The sequence below is a fragment of the Enhydra lutris genome, unplaced genomic scaffold (assembly GCF_002288905.1).
Source record: "Enhydra lutris kenyoni isolate GAN:26980312 unplaced genomic scaffold, ASM228890v2 scaffoldscaffold12, whole genome shotgun sequence".
Classification (NCBI taxonomy): Eukaryota; Metazoa; Chordata; class Mammalia; order Carnivora; family Mustelidae; genus Enhydra; species Enhydra lutris.
The window spans coordinates 64,795,528-64,807,222 of record NW_019154096.1 but is presented as its reverse complement, the minus strand read 5'-3'; the positions used below and the strand labels follow the sequence as shown (position 1 = coordinate 64,807,222).

The 11,695-nt window shown below is 38.6% G+C and overlaps 1 protein-coding gene across 1 annotated transcript in view; it reads right to left on the bottom strand.

The window, feature by feature from the left end:
* Positions 1 to 365: 365 nt before the first annotated feature.
* LOC111145352 (tudor domain-containing protein 1-like) overlaps positions 366 to 11,695 on the bottom strand; it is a 32,392-nt gene continuing 21,062 nt past the window's right edge. The window contains exons 17-24 of the mRNA XM_022500207.1: positions 10,603 to 10,773; positions 8,423 to 8,698; positions 7,570 to 7,689; positions 6,362 to 6,478; positions 2,443 to 2,610; positions 1,422 to 1,649; positions 540 to 586; positions 366 to 458 (exon numbers count right to left, since the gene is read on the bottom strand). Of these exons, the coding sequence (XP_022355915.1) occupies positions 366 to 458; positions 540 to 586; positions 1,422 to 1,649; positions 2,443 to 2,610; positions 6,362 to 6,478; positions 7,570 to 7,689; positions 8,423 to 8,698; positions 10,603 to 10,773 (1,220 nt within the window). The remainder of the gene's footprint in view (positions 459 to 539; positions 587 to 1,421; positions 1,650 to 2,442; positions 2,611 to 6,361; positions 6,479 to 7,569; positions 7,690 to 8,422; positions 8,699 to 10,602; positions 10,774 to 11,695) is intronic.

Here is an 11,695-nt window from a genome sequence, read left to right as displayed (position 1 = left end):
GTCTGTCAGATAAATAAATAAAATCTTTAAAAAAAAAATTTCACATGCAGACACAAAGAATTTGAGGCAAAACTTTATCTCACAACAATTTTTACAAGTCCCTCCATGTTATCAATAACATGACCGCTCAGGACCAAACAACAGTAAGGTGAGTCGTTGCACCCTGAACACCCCAGACTCGGTCCCATTAGCAGAGCCAAAGTAAGATGATTGAATTAAACCCAGCAAGACAGCAAAAACATTACAACTAGACCTCAGATCACCAGATCACAAAATAAAGAACACATCATCAGTTCTACCCCAACATGCCTAGAGATGTTCTGGTGATGGTTACAGAAGCGGTGAAAACATCAAGTTTAACTTACTTAACTTTTTAACAATTTTTTCATTTCAATAAATTTATTTTGATTGGTTGGATTGTTTAAGAGGAAGAGAAGAATCTGTTCATGTTTTTCAACCTACGGGTGAAGAAAAAATAGCATTATTTCATTTCTAAAAATGTAAGGAGTACAATTTCACTTCAAGGAAATTCTACCCACTTGTTTCTGTAACTCTGTGCAACAGCAATTCATCCTGCAGGTCTTTTCTAGAAGCAAATACAAAAAGCCATTAGAGAATATACACCATAAGTAACAAACAGAGGAATCTGACTATACACAGCTCTGCCTCTGAGGTGTGGGTTCTAACTATGAAAGACTTGATCGATTACCTTCTCATTTGGGTTTTAGTATTTCCTACTACTGCACCCTGAGTTTTACCAAATTAATGCCCCCATCTCCAAGATTTTAGGACTTTTGCCTATCAAAAATGGGGTTATCTCTTCGGCCAACCGAGGGCCTGCCAAATAATCATCTTATGAGATATCTGTAAGATCCAATCTCAAAAACACAAACTCTTCACTTTGCTCAGGATTGAAAGTAAGTTGGAAGTAATTTTGAGTACTAGCCATTTCTAAAGCTCTCAGTATCAATGCTATCACTAATGTGATCAGAAATGCTGGGACGCCTGTGTGGCTCAGCTGCTTAAGCGGCTGCCTTCGGCTCAGGTCATGATCCCAGCGTCCTGGGATCGAGTCCCACATCGGGCTCCTTGCTCGGAGGGGAGCCTGCTTCTCCCTCTGCCTCTGCCTGCCACTCTTTCTGCCTGTGCTCATTCTCTCTGACAAATAAATAAATAAAATCTTAAAAAAAAAAAAAATGCTGCTGAGGCTAAGCTAAGGAAAATCTGGCCTGAGAGGCCTGCTTCTATCCAGTGGGTCCCCTGAGGTGGCAATGTGAGTCGCACCTTGCCGCTGGATTTGCAAAGGGGGAGAACAAAGGGAACATGACCACAGAGAGTAAGGAAAAGCCAGGTCACCTACATTGATTACATCTGTTCTTAATTACACTTACGTCTGTCATTAATTAAACTTGAAAAAATACCTGTACTTAAAGCACTTTGCTTTTTAGATGTGATGTTTTTAGCCAGACCATAGGTCACCAGCTTTTCAGCTATATTGATAGTTCCATTTTCAGAACATTTCTCAACCAACACTGTATGGACATTCTTGATAACTCCTTTTACAGAAAGCATCACGCTCTGATTCAACATGAAATTTTTTAGTAGTTCTACGATTAATTGAGAGCAGCTTCCATTCAATTCCATTAGTCCTGGGAAAACAACTGAATATTAATCTTCGAGTCCCTTAAAACAAGATAAATATTCACATATATCGTCTAAAGACAATAAACGAAAGTCTTACTTTCTTTGGCTGGGCTTAGGTATGCTCTGATGTACTACTGTTGTTGCATTTAAAAAAATCACTCAACAGATACTCCCTGACCCCTATTATGTGTCAAACACTAATCTAGGTCGAGAGGGCGTAAACAGACAATGGCCAGCTGCCATGGACATGTGTCCATTATAACAGGAGAAGCAAACAATAAAATGTTTCAACTCTCTCCCCGAGTCAAAACCAAAGCAGACTATGAGGCACTGAGTAAGCGCTCATCTGCTGGGACCACTAGGTAATGAAATCACAAGTAAGGGTGAAAAGCTACTTTAGCATTTTATTCAAACACCAGCTGAAGAACTGAACTTGTGAAGATACAGTACACAGTAAAGAAGTCCCAAATGGTGTCATCTCAAGCCTCTCAAGAAAGCGCCGTGACAGAATGGAGGGGCCTTTAGGGAAGGGTCAGACAGCCCAGGTCCCCCAGCCCTGGCCACTTCAGCGGTGCAACCTGTGGCCAAACCTAATCTCCAAACAACAATGGGCTGACAATGTAATTTTTTGAGAATGAAATAAAGGATGAAACATAGGTTTTTTTTTTTTCCCTAAACTCTGTTTGATATTTAGAAATCTAGGCAGTTACTGAAATGCCCATTTGATTCAGACATAGGGCTATAAAACAGGAGAAAAAAAATCACACAGCTATCCCAATTGCAAAGTGACTTGACTACCTTCAAGCGAACATTTAATAATTTGGAAAGGAAGCTCCAGGTGGCTGGTGGAAATTGGCTGCACTCTGGAAAGAGGCAGAATTTCAGTGTTCCCATAGTCTGCATAGAGTACTTTCACATCAGCATCTGATGTCCCCAGAACAATGGCACGGTACCAGAAGTCGTCACCTGAAAATATAACGCAACCTCACGTGAGAAGTTACATGCAATGACTCCCTCCCTCCCTTCAAGACAGTTATTCACAGTTACATTTACATTAGTGAGAAATTCATGCCAACACTTCTGGTTAGAGTCCAGATAAAGCCAAAGTATCACCTCCACTCCTTCCAGATCCTACTAAAAAGACAATTATGTGAATAAAAAGAAAAAGGCACAGAACCACAAGGAGAGAGGACGAGAGAGAAAAAAAGATGATATTGGAAGCTGGAAAGCAGATGGTAGGAATGGAAATGGTTTAGCAGAGCTCAACCAAAGCTGGCTACGGGGAAGCAAAGCAGCATCTTTCTTTGCATCTTAAATCCCCAAGCCCCAATAATCAACGCATTCCAAAGTAGTAGTAAGAATAGAGCTGAAATGAGGACTGGGTAAAGAAAACACACTTATTTCCCAAGAAAACTGAATAAACTTTAGTTTACAAACAAATTTACACATAATACTTATTTCTAAAGTTGCTGAAGAAGATGGTCAGTTTTATGGTCATGTGTTTTAATATAAAAGCTAAGAATGCCATCCCCATTTCAAGGCATCTGCTCCTACTCAAGGGCAGAAGACTGGAGGTTTCTTCTCCAGAGAGGATGAACCAGACAGACGACTGGACTCAGGAATATGACGCAGCGCAAAGGAAGCTGACCAAGAACACTGTCGGACCAGCTGTGCACACAGCAGCAGATAACCATTCCAAGGCAAATGCACTTCAAGATAGCAACAGCTGGAGTCCCCAGGGTAATAGCAGGGCCCAGCAGTGAAGGCCACCTACACAAGTTCTGCCCACAAAGCAGCTTCCAATCAATGCCTAAGTGCCCAGTCCTAAGTGAACAGTGAAGGATCACCAGACATTTTTTTTAAAAGATTTTATTTATTTGACAGACAAAGATCACAAGTAGGCAGAGAGGCAGGCAGAGAGAGAGAGACGGAAGCAGACTCCCCACTGAGCAGTGAGCCCGACGCAGGGCTTGATCCCAGGACCCCAGGATCATGACCTGAGCCAAAGGCAGAGGCTTTAACCCACTGAGCCACCCAGGCGCCCCGAATCACCAGACATTTGAAGAAAGCTTCCAGCAGAGAAGACTAAACCGAACAGGAACTCAGAGAAACAGGGAGAAGACAGGACAGTTAGAAGAAGGATATTAGCATTCCCAGACAAACTGCCTTCCATCCTTGAAATGAGAGCAAGTCAGTATCAAAGACACACACACTTGAAAAGACAAACAGAAAAGCTATTAAAACCAGAAATGGTATCAGAAATGAAACAATATACTGGAAAATAAAACTGAGGAAATCTCCTGAAAAAAGAAGTAAAAAAGGTAAAAGAGAAAAGAGGAAACTTAGCAGAAGAGTTTCAAGTTCAATATTAGATTATTTGGAGTTCCTGGGGGACCTGGGTAGCTCACTCAGTTAAGGGTCTGACTCCTGATTTTTTCTTTTTTTAAGATTTTATTTATCTATTTGACAGAGAGGGAGAGATCACACGTAGGCAGAGAGGCAGGCAGAGAGAGAGGGGGAAGCAGGCTCCCTGCTGAGCGGAGAGCCTGATGTGGGGCTCGATCCCAGGACCCTGAGATCATGACCTGAGCCACCCAGGCGCCCCCTGACTCTTGATTTTTAACTCAGGTCATAATTTCAGTGTCTTGAGATCGAGCCCCACGTGGGACTCTATGCTCAGTGGGGAACTGGCACGAGATTCTCTCTTCTCCCTCTCCCCCCTCTAAAATAAATAAATCTTTACAAAAAATATTTGGAGTTTCTAACAGAGCAGAAAATGAAAGATGGGAATAAAAAACATTCAGAAAACTTTCTCAAAACTGAATCTCATCAATTCCTAAAGGGCCCACCCATTAAAAGTGTCCAACACAATGGTAAAAACTAAAACCAAGTCACAGCATGGATTTCAAAACATGGAATGAAGAGATTCCTAAAAGTTCCAGAGAGGAGAAAAAATACAAAGTGTGGAGGATCTAAATGACCTCTCTTTTGACCCGCAACATCAACAGCTTTTAAAAAACAATAAAAGCGGGGCGCCCCGATGGCTCAGTTGGTGAGGCTTGAGACTCTCAATGTCTCGGCTGTGACTTCGAACCCCGTGCTGGAGGTAGAGAGTACTTAATAAAAAAATTGTTTTAAAAGCAAAATTTTAAGGGAAAGATGATTTCCAGTTTAGTATTCTGTATCTAGGCAAGGAATTAATTAACTATTAAGACAGAATAAAGACTTTTTCAAACATGGGAGAACATGGGAAAATAACAGAAGATTTATCTGAAACATACCTTTTCTTAGCTTCTGGAGGATGGGATATACCCAATTATTAGAACAAATCCAAAGTAAGTATTGCAGAAAACAAGGTGAGATGAGGAAGGAAGAAACTGTGAAAACATAGTGGGATGGGAGAGAAAACTGTGAAACACGAGGGAGTGGTGTTGGAACAACCCCAGCAAGATGATGAAGGAAAACTTCCAGGGCGATGGCTCACATCTGGGGACAAGCAGTCTGGCTAGCAGGTCAGAAGGCAGCAAGCGCTGGCAATGTAACAAAAGCTGATAAAGTACATGAGGTTTCACTGGGAGAATCTGCACCAATGCAGAGAACTGAAAGTATACAGGACACTAATAACGACAACAAAAAAGGCAAAAGAGATATGTCACCGTGTATCTCCTATGTCGTAGTGGACCACAGGACTAGGCTGTGAATAGTGTTTATGCAATTCCAACAGAGTAACAGAGAATACTTATCTAACCAAAAGCTGTGACATATTTCTATCAGGAAGAAAGGGAGGGAAAGTATAGATCCCATTATCATACAAAAGAAAAACAGGGGCGCCTGGGTGGCTCAGTGGGTTAAAGCCTCTGCCTTCAGCTCAGGTCATGGTCTCAGGGTCCTGGCATTGGGCCCCACATGGGGCTCTCTGCTCAGGGGGGAGCCTGCTTCCTCTTCTCTCTCTGCCTGCCTCTCTGCCTACTTGTGATCTCTCGCTGTCAAAATAAATAAATAAAATAAAAGAAAAAGAAAAACAAAACTAAACAGAATATATTTAACTGCAAATCTAAATTTAAATTATTTTAAATGAACTGTATGTGGGTAATAGTCCAAAAGCATTTTAAATATGTTGGTGGCAAGATGAAGATGAAATTGGCCCACTCACAAACTTTTGGCACATAACGGACATCTCTTTAAGATGCCCACAGAGCAGTATGTTTCCAGAACTTACAATTTATATCCTTTGACTCAGGAATTCCCTAAATTTCTGCCCAAGAATATTCACTCCAACTGTTGTTATTACTAAAATAAATTTGTTAACATGAATTATTAAACAACAGGACAATGGTTAAGTGTATCTGATTCAACAAGTCTGACTAATTAAGGCATTTATTCCTTTTTGAGTACATTAATAAAGTTCTAAAATTATCTGCAACTCCTCCATATATAAATATGTTAAGGGCCACCATATTCAGTAGAGTTATCTAGAGCTGATTACGTCAAAGTTCTAACAGATTTGTAGATATCTCCCTATACCCTTACCTAAATATAATCTATGGTTACAAAACAGAAAAGCTGGAGGACCCCAATATGAAGAGTTAAACCTACAAACTTGCTTTTAATTTCATAAGCAAAATTAAATGTGCACCTTATATAACAAAATACACAAGATTTCAAGTAAAAGAGAACAAACATTTCCTGTTTAATGTTTTATCTAAAAGAAGCTTACTTGTGTATTTGGCACAGCACGCATCTCCGATTTTGGGTCTGTAAGACACTTGGCTTTTCTGAGTATTGCAATATTCTAACAATTCAGCTGTCAATATACACAATCTTTCCTGATCTTCTGAAACATAAAAAAGCAATCTTTTGTGAAGAAATTTTCAATGCTACTGTTCAGACAGTATACAAAAACAGTGTCAAATTGAATCACTGAAAAAAAACCATTTACATTTATGTTTTAAGAACACATAAAACCACGAGTGGTTACTCTGTACATAAGAGATCTAATACTCAGAGAAGGAAGCTTCTGGAAAGCTATATTCTAGATCAGGGTGGTTATACTAGTGTGCTCACACTACAGAACCTTGTTAAATCATACTTTCACAGTTTTTTGGCATACTTTTCAGGAAGCGTGTTACAGTTAATAAGAAAAAGTACTTCCAGTTCATCAGGATTCATTAACCCGAAGTCCCTGCTTTCCACTACACAGACTGAAGATGACGGTTTATAATATTAGAGATGTAAGAGCAATTGTTGGTATCACCATAATTTGTGGTTTGACAACCTGAAACAAAGGTTCACTTTCGTAGCCTTCACGTACCTGCCGTTGTTCTGAATAGCTATCACCCAGCTTGCCCTAACTCTCCCTGACACTACAAGGATAAACTCAAACATGTTCAAGAGATTTCTTAATTATAAACTTCCATGAAGTAAGGAAACATTTATATGCTACTTTTCTTCAGGATTAGGTCCAGTATAAAACATTTCTCTAAGTTCCTAAGCCATAGTAACAGTGATTATAGACTGACTTATAAAGCACTCTCAATATTAACAGGTTTTCTCAAAAAGTTGTAGACAGTTAGCTTTGTAAGTGCAATTCAATATACATAGTACCTATTTTTTTGTGATAGTATCTATTTTTAAACAACAAAGTATACAGCAATTAAGGAAACTACTTTCTTATAAAAAGCTGTAGATTAGACTGCATCCGGAAGGTGTTAAATGCAGGGTGTTTCCCTTCACATTTATTTTACATTTATTTGTATAACTAAATACCCCTGAAGTGTTATGATGGCCAATTCTTCCTTAAAACATTGAATAAAACAAAAATCACCAGCCTCCCCTTCTCTCCCACTTCTAAGGAGTTCAGAGAAGAGCTTTCATTACACAGTTAAAAAGATGAGCATAAATAGGTCTCAAATTTTGGTTTCTTACCTGGCATCTCATTTGGTAGAGCATAGAACAAGTGTGGGCTTATGATTTCCAATATGGTTGCTTGTACAGTTTTATTAACTGGCAATTCTATTGTCCTCCACTGCTCAGGGAAAGAAATGGCTGAAATCATACAAAACAGATCTTGTATAAAACAGATCAAAGTTGTTATTCTCTCTCAGTTTTATCTTTATTCAATTTATTCATCAACTGAATCAACATTCACAAATCCCTAAAATGAAAATCTGTATTTTCACAAAACAATCTATTCAGTTTGAGGGACTCTGTGTTACAAAGGAGTCCAATCTAGAATGAGAATCTTTGACCTGCTGCACTCCTGTATTATTTCTGTAATATATTTCCATTTCCATAGTATAGTTAATGTAAATCTTATAACTGGTTCACACTGTAGAGAATATATAACTGTACGATGCAAAACTACCTGATAAATAACTACGATAAAAATGAGTAGTTTTTAATAAAACCATGTTTCAATAAATACTATTTTTTTAAAAGATTTATTTATAAGAGAGAGAGTGTTTGCATGAGCAGTGGGGGTAGAAGACGAGATGGAGACAGAGAATCAGAAGCAGACTCCACACCGAGCTGGGAGCCCGAAGCAGGATTCAATCTCACCACCCTGAGGTCTCTCACCACCTGAGGTGAAACCAAGAGTCAGGACGCTCAACTGATTGCTCCCTCGAGGCATCCCAATAAATACTAATTTTAGTAACTTGTTACCTATTTCCACAAAGTATGTATTCCTACAGAAAAACTGCTAGAAAAATTTTCATAGCCTATAAAAGCAAAGGATAACATAAATTTAAATAACAAATCAATGGTTTAAGCACATTACCTTGAAGCTCCAGGATATCAACTTGAAGATCACATTTACTAATGGCTCTATTATTTGTCAAGTCTCTGAGTGGCGAACTAGTTTTTAAAACCAGATGTTCATCAATCAAAACATCACTAATTATTCTGGGATATGATGTGGAGAGATCAGTGAGCTCGATTCCCACTCCCTGTCCGTTGATTTCAACCACTCGGGCTTGGAGTTTTATCCCTGCAACGCACGTCTGAAATCTGGCTATGGCTTCTTCAGTCCAGTGCTTGTTTCTAGGCTGTATATCTGGCAAATAAGAAGAGCATTAAAAAGAATTCTGTGCCCAAGCTTCATTTTTTGCTTCAATAGTGTCCGGGACTGGTCCTTGTCAAGTGTTGCATTTGGGTCAGCGATTTTGAGTACCGTTTTTCAATGCTGAATTACATTTCTACATCTTCCATGCAGGATTACAGATAACATACCACTAGGGTTTTAGGAGGCTCAGAAATTTTCCTTATTTTTCCCACTAATATATCTTTACCAGGCATTTTTCCAGTAGGCAAAAATAGGATTAGAAGCCACCATTTTGTACTGTTATGTATATGATGATGAGTTACTAATTATGCTGGCAGAAGAGCTCAACCATACACCTTCACTTCTGTGGACAGTTTTCTAATGCTTATTTCAAAATGTTATTTTGAACAGCTCACCAAGAATTATTTTTTGGATAATTTTGGCTTATACCCTTATTTTTAGAACAGTAATCCTCAAACTTGAGTGTGCATCTGAATTACCTAGAGGGCTAATTAAAACAGATTTCAGGGCCACATGCTAGAATTTCCAATTTAGCAGATCTTCGTTAGGGACTGAGAATCTGCAGTTTAAAGAAGTTCTCAAGTTGATGCTGCTTGTCTGGTGGCCACATACTTTTTTTTTAAAGATTTTATTCATTTATTTGACACAGAGAGAGAGAGAGCCCACAAGCAGGGGGAGTGGCAGGCAGAGGGAAAGGGAGAAGCGGGCTCCTTGCAAAGCAGGGGGAGTCCAACATGGCCTCCATCTCAGAACTCTGGGATCTTGACCCAAGCCTAAGGCCATTACCTAACTGACTGAGCCACCCAGGCACCCTGGGCTTCACATTTTAAGAAGCATGGACATAAAGCATGATAATCAAAAAATAAACTGAAACATGTTTAGTGTAGTAAGCAGAAAGAAAACATGCCAAAGGAAAAATAAAGAGCATCTACACTGCCAGACATGAGCACTATTAACATTTTGATATCCAACCTTCCATAATTTTCATGTGCATATGGAAAGACCCACATGCACTTATGTACTCATTTCTTTTATAAAGAAACCTTTGCAATAGTAATAGCTCTTATGGATATAATGCCAGGTAGTGTTAAGTGCTTTATATTTTTCATCTCTTTTATTCTTAATGACTCTTCGAGGAAGATACTATTATTTTCCAGATGAGTAAATAGAAGCACTGAGAGTCTGAATCATTTGCCTAAGATTCTCACAGTAGATGGCAGAGTTGGTTCCAGAGTCTGTCCTTGTAATCACAATGCCATCCTGAATCTCCTTTATAACTTGCATGCTTTATGTACCTCGTTAACCATTCTTCATATTAATAGCTCATGGTTAACATCACTTTAATGACTGTGTGGTAAAGGGAAACACTTAAACCGAACTTTGCACGTCAGAAAAATTCTAAGTGTACATTTAATCCTCATAACAACGAACCGAAATAGGTACTATTACTGTCAATTGTACAAACCGTCATTTAACCAATCCTCTGTAACTGGCTAGTTAGCTGGTTTTGCTATTACTAACAGCAGCATAATGAATTTCCTTGTAGACAAACTGTGAAATTCCAAGATCATTTCTTTGCAATAAATTATTACAGGTGAAAATGCTGAGACAAAAAGGCAGAAATATTTGAAGCTCTTAAGAAATCCTGCAAAATGCCTTCAACAGAACACATTAGTTTTCGCTCCCATCTCAGGCACAGAAAAGCAGCTGCTTCCTTACTTTAACATCAACACTGAATATTTCAGCCAGGATCTTCAAAAATACATTTCTAAATTGTATAATATGAAGCAAGACCTTCTAATTCACACATTAAAATTATAGGTGTTGGTATTTTAAAGTATGTATATCGTAAGTATTAGAAGACAGTTGAGAAAGTTTCTTATTCTGCACCATACCTACTAACCAGCACCGTATCCCTTGAAATGGAAGTTTTAAAAATTTGGATGGGATCATTCGGAGTTCATCTGCAGTAACTTCTTCCATGTTCCCATAATCCACAAAATGGACTTTAATGTTTCCATCCAGTAAGATTTCCTTGACTAAGGCACGATACCAGTTACCATCACCTATATTTAACACAAAGTTTGAACATGGAGCATTATTTCCCTTCTATTAACATTTGAAACTTTCATCTTCAAAAAACAAATCCTTTGTCTAAAGTAACTAAATAAATTTGCTCTCTTAATCCCCAGAATTCTCAAAATCCACTTTTTGGAATACATCCAAAATGTTTATAGCACCACACTTAAACATCGGATGTAAATTAAAGATTTCATTCATCACCTATCCAATAAACAGAATGTGAAAGTGAAGAGAAGACTTCATAACTTCTCTTCACTTTCACATTCTGTTTATTGGAACGTATCTGTCAATCTGGAAAGATTACAATACTCTCATAACTAAGGACAAATTGTTTTACTTGTTATTAGTAAAGTAATGTAAAAAGCAAATAGAAAAACTCATGCAATGAAATTAAGGTGTTTCACAAAATATACTTTCAAACTAAACATGCACAGGGTGACCAGAAGAAACAATTAACCTTCAGTGAACAGGTTTCCCAATACCTAATTTACTTTAATATCAGAAATTCTGGAATGAAAAGCATTTAGCAAAGTTTAACAAAGTTGAGGTAAGAAAGTTTCATTTGGATTTTCCTTGCTACAAAGAGAAGACAAAACATGAGATTTTAAGCATTCATTTAGTCTTGATTTTGAGAAATATTTGCTTAAACATCAGGAAGAAAATACACATTAAAAATAAGGGCTGAATGGGGGCGCCTGGGTGGCTCGGTCGTTAAGCCGCTGCCTTCTGCTCAGGTCATGATCCCAGCGTCCTAGGATCGAGCCCCGCATCAGGCTCCCTGCTCAGAGCTGGGGTGGGGGGAGCCTGCTTCTCCCTCTGCCCACTCCCCCTATTTGGATTCCCTCTCTCACTGTCTCTCTGTCAAATAAAGAAATAAAATCTTAAAAAAAAAAAATAAGGGCTGAA